Genomic DNA, 23494 nt, shown 5'->3' with positions numbered 1-23494 from the left:
GGTAGGTTTGGTCTGGCTTTCAGTAGACAATAACTAGGATCACAAGTGGTGGTAAGCAGAAACCACACTAACAAGTTGATGGCATGGTGGGTGAGGATTGAACAAACTGCCCACGCGTCAGCCTGCCGTCACTTCCTTTATGGCCGGGGCCTCCGTGCAGACAGGGCACCTCAAGGCCTGACATCCCTGCTTTGTCCTGATTTGCACTAACAATACGCATTAAAAACAACAAAAAGACATCTTAATGGCACTTCGCATTCCCTGGGAGCTCAGTAGCATCTAGTAGGCACCACTTTGAGCTGAAAATACCACAGACTTGAACAACCAAAGAGCTTTCTGAAGGCTGGGCCCTGCAGTCCTGTCTTTCTGGCACATGCAGAGTGTTGAGCGCATCATTTTGTAACTGTAAAATTCCTTTTTGTAAGTAATTACTCATTGTAATGAATTTAGTAAGTGTGGGACAGCCCTACATCTCTCTGGGAAACAAACCACAGCTTTCCCTCTTTCCTTTCTTCCTGTTCAATGCTGCCTGCAGTCCCCAAGGACAGTGGTGGCCTATGGCGTCCAGAATCTTTTTTTTCCCCACTTCTTTTTATCAGAAGTAAAATCCAGAATTCACAATAAAGTGAGAGTATTTTGCACCACCACCACCCCTGAAGTACCTTGGCAATGATTTGTGTCACTACCTCTGTTACATTTCCACGAGATACTCACTAAATAGTTACGGCCTCAAACCCCAGAAATCTAACCTGGGGTGAGAAACTGCCTTTAATCTATTAAAGCCTGCACAAGTTACTGCACATCACAAACAAGCCTGTTCCCATCATATCACAGGACTACACTGGTATCTGCATATCCACCAACTGCTTAGATAAGAGAGCGACTGGAAAACCACTCCCAAAATGCAAAAGCAGACAGCAAACAGCTATCATAGCCCTAAGAATGCCCACTACTTGCTTCCAATTTAAATTATGTAGGAATTAACATAGGCCCAAATTCTGAAGGAAATTGGCAAGAGGTAGTAGAAAAAGGAATTACGGAGAGAGGGGAGTCAGGTATGGCATACACACAGAAGACACTGTTTCTTTTGCTCTCTGTAAGATTCAGCCTTAAAGGTGGACGTTTTATATAGATGTCATTAACATCCAGAACTGTCACACCACCTGTCTCAGAAGGGATCATTAAGCCTCTTGCTTGAGGCTTTAAACCTCTTACTATCGGTAGCTGATGCGTTTCCTTCTCTGATGTCCATGGGACTGGTTACTGTCAAGGAAGGGCCCTCAGGTCTGACCCTATATGCCTATATTTCTTTATCTTTTCTCCCCCTAGATATACCACACTTCCACTGTGCTCTTCCAGGCACAGCTGCTTTTGCTATTTAGGGAACAAAGGAAAATTGATCGAGAAAATACTGGCATGCCAACAACTGGGCAATAGGCACTATCTGTCTAGTATTCAGGAAAGAGCAAAGCACAGCCTCACAAGATTCAAGCATGCCTCCACAGACTTCTTAACCACTCAGACCTGCCTTCCCCTCAGCAGCATCACCAGGGAGAGCTGCAGTGTAAAGGTGCTGCTTTGCCACTACAGCTGAAAGGTGAGGGAGACCCAGCGAGCATGCAGGCAGACATGCTCCTCTGCTTGGGACAGCAGGCATTTGGCAGAGCAGGAGCCAGGGGCATATATCACAGTGACAAGTGTGACGACATGCTTTCATTATTACAGGATTAAACTTAAAAAAAAAACAACCTGAGCTGCCTAATTCTCCACAGAAGCAGTGATGATTTAGTGTAAATTAATTTTTCAGATTAGCAGGACTTGTTTTCCCTTAAAACAGTCCAAGTTCTCTGCAGCAGCTTCATTAAATAAGTGTATAAGTACATACTCATTTTGGAATTCTACCCTTATCCCCCCCCTTTTTTTTAATGTATATATTTTTTGTTTTAATGATACAAGAGAGCTGTGCCTGGTACTGATAAGACTCTGTGGCATTCCACTGGAATGTAAAGTTCCCAGTTCTGCATTTTCTGCTGATAGCCAGCCCATCAATTGCAACAAAAGAGTGATTTGAGCTTTGCATTTACTGGTCTCACGGATCACACCAGTGAAGTCAAAGTTATCTGCCCCAGCTCATACAGCATTATCTTTTAACTTAATGGAAGTGAAAGAGAAGCGTGTGCTCATTACCCAAAGGATGCAATTATTACTTCCTCTCTATATTGTTGCTAGTTAAGGATGAAATCCAGGATATGACCTTTTCATTAACCATCAAGCCAAAATCCACGTGGGACAGCCTAGGGAGGCTATCCTCATCCTTTCACTCAGTAATTCAGAGCAAAGACTCTTGCTGTGGAAAGAAATCCTTTCAAAAGATCAGTTTAAGGAAACATCTAGTAAATGTTGATCAATAGATGGAAACCAAAAAGCATTTTGTTCCCTGCATGATCCTATCATAAAAAAAGGATCACTAATTTACCACATCAACCTGTTCTCAAATACCATGCCCTGTTTGCACACAGTGTACGGTCACAAAAAAAGATGATAAACTGCAAATATGAGATACACAATATATTAGTGCAGAAATAAATCTTCAATAGAAAGCTTAAACGCAAGAGGAGAGAAGAACACACGGTAGTGTTGAATTCCTTATATTTTTTTGTTTTGTTATGACAATAATAATGTGCCTTTTGAAGTTCATACAGGGAGATAAACTGCCAAAAGGCAAATACTTACAATACAAGAGCATTTGGTACATTTATTTCCTTCAGGCCTAAATTCTTCTCCTTCATTGTAATGTCTCCCTTCAAATATACAACCTGGAAAACAGCATTTGAGTAAGTTTAGCTCAGGATAGCACACTGCCTTTTTACTGTTGCACACCCTTCCACAGGACAATATATGAAAAGTAAATCTTACATCCTCTCTGACACAAACCACTTCAGAAGCCTTTACAAAGGCCTTGAGACCCCCAAAATACCTTTTTGGGAAAGACAGCATCCTTCTATAGAAGATGAATTTGTACCAATGAAGGCAAGGCTAAGTCAGGTCTTCCATTAAAAGCAGCTTTGAAACACTTTTCTAAGGTATTTGCTTTTTCTTACTTACTCCTTCTTACTCCGAGTTTATATTAGATGTTGGCAGAATTGATAACAAATTAAAATGCAATAAATCCATTATACCACAACAGGAGCAGTGCTTGCCTAAAAAAACCAAACTGTTAAAACCAAGTTAGTAATAAAACCAGGTTAATTTGCCACTGTGCTTCGCAAAGCCAACCCACTCACACTATCCTTCAAAAAATCAATCTTCTCTCTTAGGGTTACTCTTATACTTCCCCTACTAACAAAACCCCAGTTATCAGCCAGGGAAAACCAGCAGACTGACCTTCTGAAAAAATAATGTAAAGACATGTGGCCGTTGCCACAGGCAGTCGATTTCACAGGCTGTATATCCTCTACTAAAAAATATTAAGCATGCTCTTGTATCATTTACCACATTGTGTTGAAGCAGCCTGCATTTTAGTAACTGGTCAAATATAACGGAGTTAGACAAACATCCCAGGTAATAAAGGTTATCGTTACAAATACAGTTGCACACATGGAACAGCATCTCCCAATGAAGTCTCACCTGGACAGATAGGACAACACATCCCTGCAACTTTGGATGGGTTTTTGCAATGAACAACGCACTGTACCTCTGACTCTATTATCACTCCCTCCTGCAAAAGAGCAGATCGGACATGTTTATTGTTATTGTTGTGGATGCTTTAAGAAGCAAAACTCCACTATTATTAGCTGTACAGTTACAGCATGGAGGATGCCATGGAGAGCTGGATTTCAAAGCCTCTTTTCTTTGTGTAGCTGCTGCCTGGTATCAGGATTCAGGTTAATTCACAGCCAAAAGATCCACTTGGGTCTCCCTGACTCCGGATGCAGGATTTGCCTTAAAATGCATCAGGTAAGAAAGCAAGCACCTTCTTAGGAGAAGGAATCCTGCTTTATCAGACATCCTCAGCAATCTGCCATGCAGCTTTGGTGGAAACAGACCAGACACAAGGCATCCTCCCCCTCTCCCCTTGGAGGAAAAAAGACCTAGAAAGCAGATAAACGCATTTTGTTCTGTAGAGGGGAGACACTTATCTTTGATGCTTCTCCTGATAAGTATTAGTAAATTAACATTTCCTGTACTTCTTGTTTAAGGAGTCAAAGTCCTCCTGAACAAACCTAGGTGTGAGGATCTGTGCACAAAAGGTTGCTCTGGTTTTTTGTTGCTTGCAGCTTTGCACTTGGAGGCAAGGGAAACCTGCTTTTTTAAATGTACAGGTCCAGGGTAAACAGGATTACCCAGATGTGCATTTAGACACAGAAACAAGCAATAAAGAATTGCTAATTTCATGTAGCTAGTAGCAGTCAGAGTACCTAAATTCAAGCTTTGAGTATCTTCTCATTAAGTGCAAGGAGACAGAATGCTTCTTCTCAGTGTACCCATCTTTAAAAGCATGTGTGGGTTTCATAGAGTAGAAGTATCACAGAAAGAAAAATCTTGAAACCATTTATCCTGTTTGTGGAAGCTCTTCAAACTCAGTCATCTCTCCTGTTTCTAATGGTTGTAATTCTTAGTAGCTGCCTGAGTGCTATTACTAAAATTGGATCAAGTTATCAGCAGAAATCACAGCTTTACTCACAGACAGAAACTAAGATTACTTAATTACTTGTTTTGTGCCTGGAAATGGACAATCTTGTAAACGTTACAGTTACAGATAGACAAGCTACCAAAAATATCACTGTGTTAACAGTGCAGAAGCCCAAGAAAAGAAAAGATTTAGCTATGGGTTTCTCTTAAAGAACATTCCAGGTAAAACCCATGGACACATACACACAAAAGTATCCAATTATTAAAATAATAACCTGTATCTCAGAAAAGGCTTACCATGCTGAAAAAGGAGGAATTATTTCAAGATTGAGACAGCAGGAAATGTCACTGCTTTGTACCACTCATTCAGCATTGTTTGGCTATCACAGTGCTCAGGTCATGTACAACCTACCCTTCTGAATGTCTGCTTGTAGCAGGCCACATATGACTGGATTTAAGCTGCTTTAAATGCAAAGCCCCTATTGTGCTTTGGTTATAAAATATTTCTGGTTATTTGGATTGGATGAAAAAGGCTCAGAGTTCTATGGGAAAAGCTCACAACTCAATTACTGTGGTGCTCACAACATCCTTACCTGGCACTGGTATGTAATACAGGGATTGTTAGGGAGGTGCCATTTCATAGAGCTGTTGTATGTCTTTCCTCCAAAACTGCAATCTAGAGGAAGAGACAAAACCACATTAACCCGGTTGAATGCAGTGATCCCCTGGAAGGCTGCTGATGAGGATCACAGAGCAGCATCCCAAACATGTCCTATCCTCTCCCTGGGGTTACCAGAAGAGGCAGAGCAGAGAGCTCGGTCTGACATGCACAATCGTGCCCTGGGAGAGCTGGCAGCAGCCCCCTGGACATCTGCTCCAGGTGCATGACTGGCCAGGCTGCTTACAAATTTTGACCATTCAAAACAAACCAAAATCAGCAACAAAACAGCATAAAAAGGTGAGTCAGTGGCAATTCAGCAGCCTGTTCAGGGACTGTTCAGCTACCGCTGTAGTGGAGGAGGGAGAGGGAGGAGAGAGGGTGAGAGAAGATCCAGGAGTGCCCATCACCCAGCTCATCCCTATCCATTAACCAAACCCCCTGAGAGAGCTCTTCAGACAGTTCAGCTCAGCATGGGTGCACTGACATCAGCAGCACTACCCCTCCTTTATGCCTTCCTACTTTCATGAAGGAAGGTATAAACATCCATGTAAACTAAAAGCCAACAAGCTCTTCCATGTGGGTGGTGAGCAAGGACATTTTGGAGTTCCACAGGTTTTAGCTTCATGTCTCTTTGTGTGTAATATCACAACTTTGTTAACAGGTTGGTTCACCCATGCACAGGCTCTGCACACAATTTTTGTGCAAAATGAAGTTTCATTAAAGCCTTTTGGAAAAAATACATACATAATGATTTTTCATATTTTTGATTACATGTTTATACTAGTTCCTTCCCACTCTTTTCACCATTTTCAGATATTTTGCAAAAGCGAGAATCAAAAGGAAAAAGTGAGAAGAATAAAATACCTCACCAGGAAAAAAAAAAAGACAAAAACAGCAAAGGTTTATTAAGTGAAAATAAAGTATTCATTAAGAAAGCTTGTTTAATAATGCAAAATTGTTCCAATTAAAACTTAATTTTTTGGAAAGCCAAAGTGTTTCTGAACAAAAATTTTAAAAGCAATACATACCCCACTTTCTGCAGGAAAAATGCCCATTTTCCTTTTACTGCTGCAAGTTTTTTTTTCCTAGTCTATTTTATTCAAATGGGCCTGTTCAAAAAGCCCATTAAATCAACAGGAGTTCTGCCAGATACTTTGAAACACAGACATATACATAGAGTCATCAAGCACAAAAATAAAATCAGTCAAATGATGCCATGGAGACATAAACCTTAGCAGTTACTCTAACAGTCATTGTTTGATGTGCAGGGTGCCCTGTCCTGAACCGCTTCGGACTACATTTTGCACCCCTCTGAAAATAAAGACAAGTTATCAGTCCCACACCAGTGAATCTTCAAACCCAGTGTACAAGCAAACTTCAGGGTCACAGCTCCAAACTGCTGAGGAACTTCAAATACAAACAAAATCATTTTGTATTTAAACAAAAATTTAAAGAGAACCTGGTATATGAAGATTATTTACAAATTTGTTGACTGCCTCCAGTTAAGACCTTAAACAAAAGGAGGCTTGTACTTCAGTATTTGCAGCATTCAGAAGTTTTTCTGTGCTAAGGACACAAGAGAATTCTGCAGGTGCTTTGGCAATTTCACTTGCCTAAGCTGAAGCAGATATCTTTTTAAAAGAGTTGATCAGTAGTGCAGGAGCTGATTGTGGCAACTGAACCTTTGATAAATATTGAAATATAGATCTGAATCTCACCTTTTTTTTCTTTTTTTTTTAAAGTAGAAAAGCCTCTATGAAGTAATTTTGAATAATAAAAAGTGTTTAGATTCTCAGTATATTAATTACGCTCTTTGTCAGCTGTTACACATGTCAACATGTCAGAAGAAGAATTTGAAGCCCTATGCTCTTCTTAAGCATTTTAAAATCCCATTCTGAAAAATATCAATTCTATATTAATGTTTGTACAAAAGAAAACAAAACAAAAAAAGCCACATAGATTTGTACAAAATTTTGTCATAGTCTCACTTCCTTCCCACTACAAGACCTGACAAAAAGCAAAGTCTGTTCAAAGCATTTTAGCATCCTCAATTTGAAAAAAAAAAAAAAAAAGGCCATACAGAGATTCTGGTCCCAGTCTGAGACAGAATTTACACATGTGCTTGTCCTCCAAGTACTCAAAATGGAACAAGCTGTGTTATTGAACATGCATGAGCATGTTTTACCACGTAGGTCTGGAGTCTTCAACATGATGCAGGGCCACAGCCCAGGTTAAAAACTAATTTTGACTGCAAAATACCTTGCATATTTGCTCACCACTTATGTTCTTTCATGTAAAGTGTTTTCTCTGTAAGAAAGTTAATGACCCTGGGCTAATATGTGTGTACAGATGTGCATATTAAACTGAAATCCTCAGTTCAAGGATTAGTCTGGCTGAGAAAGCATGAAGGTGGTGTGTCCATGCAGTCTCACATCTTTCACTTGAAGTGCATACCCAAGCTTTGCTACAAAATCCTCTGCCCTGCAGCACCAGCCGATGTCTGAGGAAAGCAGCAAGGGGAGCCAAGTTCCACCTGCCCACCAGCCTTTGGTGATAAAATGTGTTGTCAGCACTGGTGGATGGCACAACAGATATCACTATGGCAGGGAGAGCTTACAGGCAGCAAAAGTGAAATTTGGAAAGGGAAACCAGGATCAAAAAGTCTTCAGGAGAGGTAGGGATACTGAGACTGCTTCTGAGTTTTGGCACAGGCACGTAGGTTGAGTAAGGGAGTCAGAGCAGCCCAGTGCAAACACCAGAGCTATATCCACCACCCATTCTTCAAAATGGAAAGGAAACAAGACCTACATACCAGCTAGTTCTTCTGATCCTCACTTTCAATGTACAAAACTCCCAGAAGATACCTGCTAAGATCTACCTGCTCTTTTCTAACCCACCTAATTATAACATGGAAGTCTACAAGCCTCACCCAAATTCAGCTGAGTGAAACCCTCCTGCCCCAACATGCCAGCTTAGTTGAGCCATCCTAGCTCACCCATGGTTAAAGGTCCACCACCATGCTTGGCTTGTAAAGTAGCATTCGTTACATGACTCATGTCCAAAGACCTAAGCGAAGGCCCTGATGCCTATTTCTACAACAGAGTATGTCCAAACACACTTAAAGTTCCTAAAAGCCATTTTAATTCCCTTTGGAAATGTTAGTACATTAACTTACTACCTCCATCTACCATTTGAAAGGGAGAGCAGGGGAAAATAATAAATCAAAAAAGAACAGTCTAGCACAATCACTTAAATGACAAGCACTTTCTTCAGTCTGAACACTTACTTAAAAACATTAAAAGAAAAGGCTAGATGGAAGGTTTTCAAGAAGGGAACTCCAAAAGCCAACATGAATATGTAATTTTGATCTCATGACACATACACCATCAGGAAAACCTTTAGGATTCTACACATGGAACAAAGTTAAACATTGTTGGTCTATATCAATTTTAATGGAGTTAATGTGATTCCTATCAGTCAAAGTGTGTGTCCTAATTTTTTAGTCTTTCAAACTTCTTTCATTTAGAACAAACAGTGTTTTATTAATGTAAAATATTAACTTTCAGTTAGTTGTAGGTTTTGTTCCTATTACCAACTTCAACTCAAATAGTTCAGATAAGTCCTGGATAAACATGCAACCTGAAAGTTGCTTATCTGAATCAAACCAAACCACCAAATACTTTGAAGTTGGTCAATTGTTGTATATGCAACTGAAGTAACTGAAGTTACTTTTTTACTGAAGTAAAAAAAAAAATGCAAATTACAGCAGATTTCATTATTGGCATGTGGGCAAGTTGACAATCAGGAAGTAATTTATCATTCCAGATCCTGTAATGTTTTTAAATGACCCTCTTCCTTCCCCAGACACCCAAGCACAGAGCAGTATCATGAAAAGAGGGAAATTGACTGGAAAAGACAGTTTAGTAGTGCTAAAACTCAACCAGTGTTCTCAGGAGTTCATTAAAAACAATCTTTTGTTACTCAATTTGACATTGCTTAACAAGATTCCAGAAGAGATTTTTGCTTATTTTAGGCTAATGAGAGTTTTATAGACAAGTCATTTCCATATTCTCCCAAGAGAAAATGATAGATTGGTGCACAATAGACTTGCTCCCCATCCCTTATTTTTTTAGCATATTTCTTCTCCTTTTAGTTTTTTTTTTCTTGCTTTCCCTCCACTTTCTATTTAAAAAGTAACCTTCCTATTGGCATGGAAAATAAAAACCAGGAAAAATAAAACAGTCAGAAGACATGTTTTATTTAGTTTTTGATAAATTAATCCTCAGGGAGGATCCAGGCATGCTAGCACTAATACCAGTTCTAGCCAAGCAAAAACAAAAAAAAGCAAATATGAACAAAACAAAAACAAACAATAACTTGCACATTCTGCAATATTTAATCTGTTGGGCAAAATAACAGAACTGTGAATCACATACATAATTTTTTTCACATCTCTTAATGATGGTAAAGCCATTGACAAGCTTCTAGTAAAGCTACTAGAAAATTAAACTTCATATTGAGTAATCCTGGTCTTCCTTTGTCAACACTGAAGCATGAAAACATATACAAAATCTCATGCTTTTTAAGTCTCACTCTAAACAGAGAAAATCCAACTCTTTCCTCTGTAACTGCAAACAATCAAATCTATTTGTAGCTGACCCATTGCAATTATCATGCCCAATAGTTGTGAGGCACAGGCACCGTATAAAGGGTGTTCAACACAGCAGCATAAAATAGCCATTGGAATGAGCGATGCCCATTCCAACTGGGGGGAGGGAGAATTCATTCTGTGGGATCCATAAGAACTTTGCAATCCAAAATACCATATAGTTAGAGCTGCTGTTCGTTTCTGATCCAATACCCAATGTAATTGCCAAGCCTGGCAACTGGAAAACTGTGACTTCTTATGGCTGTGAATGGTGTCATGAATTATTTATATTATTTATTTTTATTTATTTATACCTGATTTCCTCACACCAGCAAAATCGTTTACAATCAGCACACCTTACAATTTCAGAGTTAAAAAGTAAAAGAAATTCTTACTCCAGTCATAGTCTACTAAAGTATTTAGTGTTGTCCCAGACCAACGTCATGCAAAAGGACAGTTGCCTGCAAAGCCTTCCTCCTGGTCTTTTATTTCCTTCTACTTTGCTGCACTGGGCACAATGGCCACACACAAGGTATCAATCCATCCATATATTACCACAGAAATCTCATACTACTTTCTAATACAACTGTCCTGAACAACTTCTCTGTGACAATAGAAGTTTGGGTAACTGATGCTTGACTGCAAAAGTATTTATAACAACATGACAATACAGATCATAAAAAAAAGTCTTACATAAATGGAGAATTATAGTAATCAAGGTAACAAGGAAATCTAAAATTTGAAGCACTACTGAACGCTAAAGTGTATAGCAGATGTCAAAGGGATATGAAACATATGTGCTAAGACCTTTTTAAGAAGAGTTAAATCACAGGAAGTGGTGATTAAATAGAGACCTTTTCTTAGGCATAACCAGAAGTAACCAACTCTGACACCACAAACGGAGGTCCTCAGAAACTGTCACTGCTACAAAATCCCTGTCTTTTCTTGAAATGCAGAGTTAGAAACAGCCAATGCTGAGGTGAACATATACCCCTAGCCTCAAGAAACTGGCCTCCTGGCTCAGAGCTGGATCACATTAGCAAGAGACTGAGAGGTAATGTGAAAGGCCACAAGAAAAGTTAGACTTGATTAGGTCCCTAAACCATCTCTTTCCATAATGAGTTTCCGCCGGTACTAGGTCATTCAGATAAAAGTGACAAAGATTTTAGTAAGACAATATATGACTATCTTCCCAGCCTATACCCTTCCATCCATGGATTAGGTTGCATCCTTATCTCTAAGAGCTTGCCTTAGCACATAGAATGATTTGTTGTACGTTATAGCGTCCCACACAAAGCTTCTCTGGTGATGCTTACAACAGGGCACCAAACTGGTATCACCTATCTCATACTGAGAATGTCCACAGGTGAACTAAATGCCAAACATGTGGCTCCTTCAGGGCATTAGTAGAGTAGCCAGAAAAGTGATAAACTCATAACCTTGCTCTAACTTCCCTTGCAAGCCAGCCCTGATAGTTGAAATTGGCTGCAATCCTCAAGCACAATATTTGATATCCTTTCCAAGAAATGCACAATTAACTATGATAGCTTTGGATATTCAATATCCCAGGGAACTAGCCCTGCTGTTGCCTGGGCTGTGACTCCATTCTCTGGTAGACACCAGATCAATGGATCATAGCTTGTGAACCTCTAACTTCATTAACTTATAAAATAAAAATAAAAAGCCAATTTCTATACAAGAACTGAAAGAAACTTCTGAACAACAAATCATACCTGTTGTAACAAATACCCTCTGATTTTGTCTTTGCACATCCATGGAAGATTCACACTCTTAGGATAAAAGAGTAAACTGTGGTGCACAATTTTAGAAATGCAAGCTTTATCCAGCCCTGAGCTGGTAATACCACTTGTTCAGAGAGCAAACAACTTATTGGAGGTACAGAGAGCTCTATATCCAAGTGACAGGTCTCCATCCAACTAAGTAACTAAATGTTGCCAAATCTATTTCTATAAGCTCAATGACCTCATATGTTTTCATTAAACATATTAAATAAAATTAAAGATGAAAAGTGGCCTATTTATCCTGTGCTAAAGTAATAAGAGGGCTTAATTTTTTTAATACTTTTAAAGTGAATGGTATGCTAGAGGTATATATTATGTTTTATAAACTACAGTAAGTATCTGTCAGAAGAATAATTTCACTGAAAGCTTTCAATATTATGCTGAGTTGTTTGCATTCTCCTTGCAGCAGGGAGCCATACTCATGGGCCCACATTTCTCTGTTCCAGACTTTGCACAAACACACAGTGAAAAAGTGCCCTGCTCCACAGACTTCACTATCTAAGGTCCTCTGTGCTGAAAGTCAGGAATAGCGTTAAAACACATTGCTGGTCTGGAGGATTAAAACATTAATTAAAGCCAAATCTCTTAACATGTTAGGGATAACATGTTTTTCCATCACAGTGAATGTCATTCTGTTTTTCGTTCTGATTGCAAAAGCCATACTTGCTGCTGTTTTCTTTCCTTTTGACTTATTCACAGAAAGGAACAAAGTGCTAGAAGTTATTTAAGTCACATAAAAATACGCAAAAGGGAGCAAAGGACTTATGCTCAGCATGCAATAATTTGCAGAAATTCTTTAGCGACAATTCAGGCTCTCCTGTGTGCAAAGCTGTAAACACAAGCTCAGCTGGATACACCCCTGCAGGCATATGGTATTTCTTAATTCCAGAATGCTTTATGCTATCAGAAATACTGGTCCTACATACTCAGTCCTCATGCCTTCCCCATAATAGAATAAAATATCCTGGCAGCAATATCACAAATGACTCATGCATGGTGATTTCCTTCCTACACTAACCAATTCTGGAAACATACCCTTTGGTCTTGATGTTATCCTCCTAATGTTGTACTCAAATGACAGCAGCCAATCATTCATTCATTCACCTCACTCATTCATTCATTTCTTCACAAGGTAGGAAGACCCGAAGCTATCAAAGGGAGCTGGCAATAGCCCATAAGGCCTGATCAAGCCTTTCTAGGTTTTGGGAACTAAGCCAAGAAAAAAAAAAGAAAAAAACACCATCAGGCCCTGGTGTCTTTTCTTTGCAACGTTTTGTTCGGGTTTAGATGAAATGCAACTAGTAAAAATCACTGTTTCCTTTTTCCTGCCTGTGTTCCCTATGGGCATTCTGGCAGCCTGACAAAATAGTAACTGAGAACAAATGCTGCAGGGCCAAGTCTCGGCTGCAGCTGAACTCCGCACTGGGAGTGCCGGAGAGCTGTTGGGACACCAAAAGGAGCTGAAGCACTACGCAGCCAGGCTGGTGTTCACACCCTTCATTCTCCAAATACTTCCCAGAGGACACTTGTTTCAGATTTTTGCACAGAACTGAACAGAAACTTCAGCAGTGTTCAGAAGAGCAGGAGAGCAAGAAACTTCCTCAGAGTGAAGGTGGTTCCATCAGTCTTTTCCTAGGGCACCAGAGCAATCCAGTGACAATGTGTGGTGTTGCGACTGCTGTAGTTGTACAAGTGTATATTTAGCTTTACTTTTCAGAAAGGAAAAAAAAAGTGTTTCTCTACAAACTTGAGACTGATTAGTTTCTTTAGGAGCTTTTGGTGAAGAACCTTGTTGGATACCTATTAGAAATCTAGAAAGACATCAGCTGTCTATATTTTTAACTGACCCCTTCAATGGACTCTAGCAGTTTTGTAAGACATAGCACTTCCCACTGCCATCACAATTACCCATTCGCCTCCTAACTCTATTTTTTTTGTATAAATTTTATTATTTTTCTTGTTAGAGATATCAGACATACCAATCTGCAGATACCAGGCTCAAGCCTATTAGCAATGTTCTGTAGGTACTCACCCCAATTCAGTATAAACTGAAAATCTTACAAGGAATCTGAATTAAAATTTCTATCTAATGATAATAGCCTGTACAAACTAATACCTGTATCTTCAACTTTGGAACACTGACATTTGTTTAATGCAGAATCATTTTGTATGCATAAATACACACATGCATATGCACGCATACAAAACTTTCAGGCAATTTACAAACTACGCATTCCTTTATCAAAATGAAGAATTAATCTCCATCACAATCAAACAATATTTAGGCATCATTTGCTATAAATCTGACACTAAATACAACTTGATAAAATAAATTATATTTATGTGAAAAATGACTAAAAATTCTGTGAAACATAACGCTTTTTTTTCCCCCCTTTTTCCATTTAATTTCCTTTTCTTTCAAGCGCCAGAATTTTAGACAAATCTTTGGACTGAGACTTGCTAATAATATTCTAAAGTTGCAGCACAGAAGCAAAGCAAAGCCCAGTTAGCACACCCCTACAGCCATCCAGGAAAAGCACATATCCATCATGTCTCTTCCATGTGAATTTCAGTGTAATCTGTTTTCCTGCATTTGTATTTCTCCTGGGAAGGCAATAAACGCTTGCATTTCCCAACAATTTATCCAACCCCATCTCCCTCCCAAAACCACTCTATCACCACTGGGGAATTACACAACAGAGAAAAATAAAGAAAAGTAAAGCTGACTGAATCCAGCATTTTCCACCTCATGGACAGTGCAAGCAGTCTCTCAGCAAAATTAGTGTTTTATAGAATATTACTTACTGGATCAGTATTAAAAAAAAAAAAAAGATTTTTCAGTATACAAAGACTGTTTTGCAACTTAATCTACTTGCACATTTTTTCATGTGAATTAATATAGTAATTGCATACCATACACGTTCAAACAATTAAGTTGTTTATTATTTGAGATCCGATAATTAGCTCATTCTAAAGAGCTTTCAAGATACAGTGTTTGTCAAGAAATAGATACATAATGCTTGGATTGCAGCCTGCTTTGGCTTTAACAAAAACATCCACAATATTATTATTTGAATCAGGAAATATTTAGTAAAATTAATAGAATTTGGTTTGTTTGTATCTTAATAATTATTATGCTTTTTGTTAATAGCAAGCATGATTCCTCTTACATACCACATGAGGAATTCTTATGTGCTTGTAACTATAATCAGTTTGATTTTGAACTAAAATATTTCCAATAAAGTTAGAGCAGGAGATATCACTCGAAAGACTGACAACATACCAGCAAAGTACAGTCAATATGTATTTCTAAAGGATTATCATTGCACAAGAACTAATAATCACGAGGTGAATATGTGAATTTATGAATCTTCATCAGCTTTTTAAATATATGGATTATAACTGTGGTTATTGTCTTTCTGAAGTTTTTGGTGTCCAGCTGAGAAGCTTCCAAATTTGCCCTGTCTCTGGCAACATAAATTTGAACTGATAACATTTTTTAAAAGACAGAAATAAGAGGAAGAGAACCACACCTTTGCAGCGTTCACAGCAAGCTCCTCTCTGCTTAATGATGAGAGCACACTCCTTGGAAAGCGTGGGACACTTCTCTCTTTTGCATGTCACTTCCTTATTCTGGAGAAAAAAAAAAAAAGAAAGAAAAAAGATATTCTATATAAATCAAATCCACTGCTCAGTTTCTTGCAACTCAGAAAATACTATGTGAGCCTAACAATCTGCTCTCTTGCTTCAGGAGAAATCTGATTGAAAACACCTTTCTGCCCTTGAAGGAATGCAGTAGAAGACAGCTTCTGAATTATTCAGGAGCATAAGTGAATGGAGTTTAAAGCCCACTAAAACAGTAACTCATAATCACTACACATCATAGTACAGAAAATGTGTCCTATTGAAGACCACTTTACTTAGACAGACAGCTAGCTACATGATGTGCTTGTTAAAATATTCTTGAGGTGTTGCCCCATGAACTACAGAGTTCAGGAGTCATTTTTCATGCTGACATAAGGACAGACAGATGCAGAAGAGGTGGCAACCTTAGAGAAAACAAAACTGTCTAGCAGCACTGAAAATCATTTTTAGCTAGCAGTATTACCTGACTATCCAGAGGTCCTTCAAAAGAGGCGGCTATTACTGTACTATAAAAGAAAACACTGTAATTCATCTCTTTCTCCCCAAAATGCTTAGAATCAATGAAGCAATACAAGCAGGTAGAATCACTGTACATTATAGTATCATCTTTCTACGGCAAAAAGCCAGTAATTATGAAGGCCAAAGAGCACATTGATCATACTAAGAAACATCAGTATAGGTTGTATGACAATGAACACAAGAGCACAGGAAACATTACATTTATAGCCTGGCTTTATCCCATGGTACCAACTGTTCTGGATAGCCCTACCTTTTAAAAAACGGCAAAAAACAAATACTTTGTTTTGTTGTTTTTTTAAAGTCAAATTTTGCTTCCTGAAATTCCTGACTGAAAGTAGCCCTCTGAAGTAACCTCCACCTATAATTAGTAGCTCAGTTCATTAAGTGACACAGGTGGCCATTACTAGATGTAAGCACCCCCCTTACCCAATCTCGTGACTTAATTAGAGACCAAAAAATTAAAGGGCTAGAAAAATGTAAATCATAAAACTAAACCATGCTTTCCAGTCCTTTTCTTCTGCTCCCTGTGGCCTCATTCAAGGTGCCTGTGAAGGATAACACGCAGCTTTTATTACACTCCAGCCCTTTGTCTAAAATCAGAGGTTTATTTTCTTCAAAGTCACTGCCTGATCTGACGGAAGCTTTAAAGGCTCTCCAGTCTTATCAGTGTAAATGAGGAATAACTCTAGCCAAGCCAGTGTGAAATCAGTAAATGCGAATGTAGCCTTAAATTGCTGCTTGGCTGAAGAGCAGCTGCAGCAACATGAACAACTACTGTAAAGAGACAGGTCAATGCTAGTCACCGACACATGCTGGCTGCTTTGCATCACTCTAGCATTGCAGAGCAACCATAAATGCAATTTAACAGGCTAGTTAAGCTGAATTTATGACAGTGCTCTAGTTTTGGGTTGGCACAAGGCAGCCACATCAGCAAGACTGGCTCAGCAACTTCTTTTTAGAGGTGAAATTCAGGGTGAAATTCTGATTTTCTTTACATGAACATAGTGTCCCTAATTTTGCCTTATGTCAGCCTGCTAAAGGACAGCAGAAACAACTTTACTGAATCTACTATGCACAGTCTGTATTTTGAAGGGTTCTGCTAAGATCTGACTCTCTTTAACAAGAATTTGTTCAATAAAAGATTTAATAAGCCTAGTGACCCTGTTACCTTTACGTGCACGACAGTCTTCTGCACGGTGAAAGTGGTCTGAAGGAAAAGCAAAATCCTGTTTGTAGTATACTCCTTTGGAGAACATGATTTACCTAGCTGGGACATGTCATGGACCCATGGGATGTATAATACACGGTGTCCCTCTGGGCCAACCGAGCTGGGTAGAACCCATGTTGTGGGGCTCGTCAGGCAGCTGCCACTCAGACTTCCTGAGGATGAAATCTCTGTTGAGGATGGCAAAAAGAGGAACAAGGCGTAAAACAGCTCCATATTGCTTTTTGTTCCCTGACTCACAGGGGCCTCCTAAAATTGTAGAATATTCCGAGCTGGAAGGGATCTACAAGGATTGTCAGGTCCAACTCCTGGCTCCATGCAGGACTACCTAAAAATTAAACCATATGTCTGAGAGCATTGTCCAAACACTTCTTAACTCTGGCAGGCTTGCTGTTGGACTCCTGGGACAAACATCTCCTGCAGCCTGAATTCCGAACTAGCTTCTCCCCTTTTCTCCTAAGCATGGCCTCCCTCTGCCCTAAGGTACATCCTGAGTTGATCATTTCTTGACAGGAAGTCTTCCTAAGGATGACCCTAACACATATATTTAAACAGGTGGTATTTGCTAGATAGCATTCCAAACTAAAAGTCTCCTATTTGGCCTGGATCACTTCAATCAGAAATCATCTCTGCGAAGTTTGGTACCATTGAGCCAACCAAGGGTGGGCAGCCAAATTTGGATCTCACTCTTCTTCCCTTATCATCAGCAGCACCAGTGGCTAAACCCCAAACTCAGAACAGAAGATTTTGTAGTTCATGACTTGCTGCTGAGGGCAGTTTTATATCAAGCAGCTGTTCCACAAAAAGCACATTAGTGGCCCAAGGTTCAGCACTGGGAACTGAAGGGTCCTCACCCCTCGGAGGGTGCCTTTAGCAGTAGGCTACACATTCATATCCCAGTAGACCTAGAATTACTTGCTGCTCAGTGGCCCAGCTTCAGCAGAAGAGGTGCTTGTCCCTCACACTCCCAAAGGCCATGGGTCCTGACAGCAAACATACTTGTGGGGAAAGTGGGAGATGAGTCTTTGAATTGCCTCCAGAGGCGGCAGGCACCGAACCTGGATTGCCATCTCAACAGTGAGTCGCTACAGCATAGTGCTAAAAGGTGGAGACGAGACGAGGTTCTACATTTACCCCACTTTTCTTTTAAGAAAGAAAGAAAACAAACAAACAGACAAACAAAATAAAACAACAACAACCAAAAAAAAAAAAAAAGCAGGATCAGCTCTGTCCTTTGGAGAAAAAGGTGCAGCCTCCTGCCTGCAAGATCAGCTCTGTGTATCCCAGGTAAACAGAGCCAATCCTTTGCCACCATAAGAAGGACAGCTAAGCCTGAAGCAGGGTGGTATTCACAAACCTGATGTTCCTCCTCCTCTCTAAGCTGTTGTTGCAGTTGAGCCCCAGACAGCTCAGAAACTGGCTGTGTCAGATGCCAGCCTAAGGTGTCTAACTCTCTATGCAAGCAAAACATGGAAAAATAGGCCAGAAGATGTGGAGGAAAGGGTTAATACCATGCTGATCCATCATAGGACAGCAGCAGCAGATAAAACAGGGCTGGTAAATCATTGTTTAGTCTATTGCAGTCAGGCATTATCCACTGCAGATCTCACAGGCTCATGGGGTGTAAAAGTACAGGGATAAAACAAAGAGCAATTGTCACTAGGAGCTTTTTTTTTTTCGCCCTGTCATCCAAAACATTGCTCTTAATGCGTACTGTCCATCTGCTTATTTCAATTTTGCTGCCTCCTTCCCTCCCATTTCACAAGGGCAGAGGGGAGTGTGAAAGCAAATGGACTTTAGCAACAAATCCTTTCCTTCCAAATGCATCCCCTCCTACTCCCAGTAAGCATAACATTTCAATACTTGTCCCAGCCATACATTAGATAGTTGCTAAGTAGCTGCATGCAGGAGAGCTGTATTACCAAACCTCCTTCTGTGTTGTCAACAGTGTCTACGGAGTTGTTGAAAGCTCTCAGATACTTTGATTTTTGCTGTTCTTAAGAGAAAACTTCTTAGACGGCAACATTCAGAAGCCAACAGTTATGGGAGGGTAGGGGATTTTTTTCCTTTTGTTTAAAGGACATGCACTCTGGCACTCTGAAGTGCGGAAGAGACACATGGCTCATAAATACATAAACCATTTGCTAAATCAGAAACCTGGGAGTCAGTCAAAATCCATAACAGGATCCCAAGATTCATAATAAATAACTTTTAATTATAGTCCTGCACAATAGTTATTTTAAACAGATGGTTTATAGATTCACATCTGGGATTTTTTTTTTTTAATTTAGTGCTCAGGCACACACACACACAGAAAGGGAGAGAACATCACAAGACCTCAGATAAGGCTTTTATTAGTGTTGGAAAAATACGTATTTTTTAAAAGAGGTCAGGCTGATCCAGAACAATGCTGCCACAGCTGACGCAACTCCCCAGCGAGCACTCGGTAAAGGCTTTGCACTGAAATCTCAGGCTCCCTAGAAAAGGAAAACTTAGGAAAGTGCTGGAGCATCACCCTGGACCCTTCATCTGCCCTCACAGAGCCTGACAGCGAAGAACTTGCTTTTCAATGTGCCTGGGGGTAGATCAGAAAGTTTTGTTGGGTGCCCATGTTTCTCCAGTCTCCCACATTTTGCCAGTGGGAACCAAAGGTCTCTTCTTGAACTTGGCTTGCAAAGGTGATGTCAAATTCCTGTACAGGACAGATACATTAACCAGAGCTTATACTGATGTTGCTGCCCCATGTTGCCTTTACTGCAACCCACTCTCAACACAATTTGTTCACCTTCCACACGCACCTCGTATTTTTACCTTCCATCAAAGACCCCTGCACAAAATAACCCAGTCTGGTGACAAAATATATCAAACTAACAGCCTTAAACTCATGTGGTACAGTTAAATAAAATGCCAACATGAAAAGAAAAAGAAAAAAAAAAACTAAAAATAAATCTGAATATTTGGCAGGGATCTTAGAGAGGATGAGTGCCAAACCACAGCTTGGAAGCCGCAGCCAACTTTCTGCAGGGTTCCCCACTGGGCTCCAGACGGCTCACAGCAGCCACCAGGAGGATGGCTCTTTTCAACCTGGATTTGGCTTGGAGGAAAAAAATCAGGAATCCACTTCATTTCTTCAGGGCTACACCCGTCAACAGTATTGCGAGCCCACAGCTTGGCTGTTGGCTGTGGAAGACCTCGCAGATGTGGATTCTCAGGGGGCTTGATTTCCAATGCAAAATCCTCCCTCCCCCCCTCCCCCTTTTTATGTAAATGCATTTCTGATATCCTGAGAATATTGGGTATTTATGATGAACAGGAAAAATGATGCTTAAATTGTCATTTAACCAAAAAAGGCTGTACAGAGAGAGATTGTAAAAGCCACACGGACAGATTTGCTAGAAGTATGAACTATCATTAATGGCTAATACTGAAAACATTCATTTCTGACCATTATTCATCACAGTACCTCTATGATGCTCATTAGTAACTCTCACTGAGTCCTCCTCCCTGAGTAGCTCAGAGTGTCCTGAAGTTCCTGCAAGAAGCCTGTGGGATCATCCTCCAAAACAATAACAATTTTCAAACAATGGCAAAAGCTACCCCCAGGGAATTTGGGATGCAGCTTTCAGATGTGCACATATGACCTTGGGAGAAGAAAGAGCCATTTAAAATGAATGAGGCCGGTGCACTCAAGTCCCTTAGGCAACATCCCCACTGAGAGGTGCAGGACAGGCTGAAGCACGAGTTGAAGCACACTGCACACCACCACCCACACACTGCTGGCTCTCTTCCAGATATTGCACACAGCCAGGGCATACTCACAAGCGTCCATGAAGCCATGCTCGCTCTGTATGAGCCACAGGAGCAAGGGTTTGGACCAGCGCTGGCCACAGGCTCTGTCCCTCAGCAAAACTGGGGAGCATAGGCTCCCAGCTGCGTGTCTGCACCCATGCTTACGTGCAGACAGCCCCCGATGTTGGGCCAACCTGAACTCGAGAACAGGCTCAGACACGTGCATAACTCATGGTCTAGACAAATCCTGAGGCACTTTCTGAAAATGCTACCCCTTCTCCTTTGGCACTCTTGACAGGAACTTCATGTCTCAGGGCCAATTTGCGAACTTCCCTTTAACTGGTGGAGCTGATGCAAGTAGGCAATCCTTGCTAAGTGCTGTGGGCCTGCTGTCTGCAGTGACTGTTTCACTTCCTGAGTAGGAACTGTAGACTTAGGCCTTGGGGAGCAGACACCACTTCCCAAGGAGAGAGGTTTGCAGACATTTCAGACCACTGTCAAGGGAGGGCAGGAAAAGGACTCATTTCCCTTGTTCTCCTCCAATTATCTATTTTTCTTTTCCTTGCAAAAACAAATTTTATGGGTACAATAACAAAAATGGTTTAGCACACTAAATGTTCCTTTAAATTCAAGGTGGAAAAGATATTCCCGTATGTGGCCATTTTCTGCAAAATAATACAGGTGTCTTTGTTTACTCACATAAACCCACAAACACCAAGGCACATACACTTCACTGTAGAGAGACAGAAATCCTATTAATTTTAAGCATATCTTTAATTTTAATGGTACAACTCACAACAATGCAGCCAAACATACGTTTCAGTACTTCCAGCGTCAAGGCCTTGCCCATGGTACAACACAACGAAGACTTCAGCACGAATTGCATTAGACAGATGCAAATGACAGTATTTCGTCAGGAATAAAATACATCAGTTCAACCCAAAGGGCCTCTTTTTCCTTTACTGTGCAGTGCACATGGTAGCCTCCAATTCACTCCCTCATCCCTGTAATCTCTATTTTTTTGTCCTCCCTGCTCAGGAGGAAGCTGCAGCTCTTGGTGGTGGTACCAGCCACCACCTCCTGAATTCGAGCTCTCCCCACTCCCTAGGAAATGGGATTAAAGCGAAGGCCCTGCTGAAAGATGACACCAAATTTCACCGCAAATGGGTGTTCCCCACCACTGTGAGGAACACATTAGTATGTGCAAGTCATTCAGGACACATCACTCACAACCCCTTACAGACTGAACAGATACTTTTTTTCAGTGTGTTTAATGATGATTACCAGCATGAGGAAAGTGACCTCTGTGGCCTGCTTCAGTCCTGATCTCCCCTGACAGCAGCCTGCTGCACTGTTATGTGGTGAAAGGAAGGCGCTCTTCTCCTACACTCACTTGTGTTAGTGCAACTGCAGAGACTGCAGCTGGGATCAGGGTCCTGTAACATCAGACATCACCTCAGCACATGGTAAGAGCAGATCTCTGCTCCAGAGAGCTTATCAACAAAGTTGGCACAGCTGGACAAAATGACCATAAATGCACATTAAGTCAGAAAGCCAGAACAGGATCCAGGCCTCTTAGCTCTCCACCTCCCCATCTCCACCTCCACTTTAAGTGTCGCTAGCATTACATCTCTTTAACTACACAACTAAAGGCAAAACTTCATGAGACAACAGAATAGCGTATGAGCGTCTTCTAGCAATAAAAGACAAGGTCTTCAGAAATTCCCAGCAGTTTGTATTGCAGTCCAAAAAACTACCAATAGTTATCCAGGGTCAAACTCTGAGGTTCTTGTTGGGGACCACACCTCTGCAATTCATGAGATTCGTGCATTTAGAATTCACATCTTTTTCCCTTTTCTATGTTTTCAACAACAACTGAAAAAAGTGTTTTTGTTCTGTCCTGTCTGAAAAATTAACATTAACTTAGTCCCATCAATACAGCCTCCCATCAGGGTGCTTCTTTTTTCTTAACTATTGCCATCCCGGTTGTACAGACTATTCTCATTTAATTTTCCAACACACTTATTGCCAATGAGAGAATGCAAAGTGATGGAAATTGGAGGGGGGGGAAAAAAAAAAAAAAAGCATCAAAATATAAGTCCATCAGTTCAGAATTCCTGTTTTTGGATGAGTTCACAACATCTATTACAGGTCAAATACTGATTGATGGTAATTTCTCTTCTACTGATGTAAATTAAAACTTAATTTGGCTTTTATTTAAAATTTAACTTAAATTTAAATTAAATAACTTTAAATTTAATTTAAATAAAATTTAAATTTAAAAAAATGATTTTATTTATGCATAGTAGAAATTACTTCATCACATTTTTATGGGCTAAATCTACAAATATATGTTGTCCAAACAATAGTTACCTGTCATTGTATCTTTATTGCCTTCTGTGTCTGACGTCTACTTACTCAGACTTTACATTGGAGACTTAGATAGTGGCAAATACACTGGTCTTAGGTTTGAGCCTGCTCTGAAAACTTTGTACAAAGTAGCCCTTGAGGCCATGTACTTCTTAAAGAGTTTAAAAAGCCCAATGGGCCTCCTAACTTACTCTGCAACAAGT

General features: G+C 40.2%; 1 protein-coding gene across 1 annotated transcript in view; it reads right to left on the bottom strand.

The window, feature by feature from the left end:
• The window catches only part of BMPER (BMP binding endothelial regulator), a 150463-nt gene that overhangs the window by 110922 nt on the left and 16047 nt on the right, over nucleotides 1–23494 (bottom strand). Inside the window, exons 3-6 of the mRNA XM_080582971.1 lie at nucleotides 15277–15376; nucleotides 5226–5308; nucleotides 3628–3718; nucleotides 2734–2816 (exon numbers count right to left, since the gene is read on the bottom strand). Of these exons, the coding sequence (XP_080439097.1) occupies nucleotides 2734–2816; nucleotides 3628–3718; nucleotides 5226–5308; nucleotides 15277–15376 (357 nt within the window). The remainder of the gene's footprint in view (nucleotides 1–2733; nucleotides 2817–3627; nucleotides 3719–5225; nucleotides 5309–15276; nucleotides 15377–23494) is intronic.

The sequence above is a fragment of the Anser brachyrhynchus genome (assembly GCF_964034855.1).
Source record: "Anser brachyrhynchus genome assembly, chromosome: 2".
NCBI classification, from domain to species: domain Eukaryota; kingdom Metazoa; phylum Chordata; class Aves; order Anseriformes; family Anatidae; genus Anser; species Anser brachyrhynchus.
This window is presented reverse-complemented; position numbering and strand designations above follow the sequence as displayed.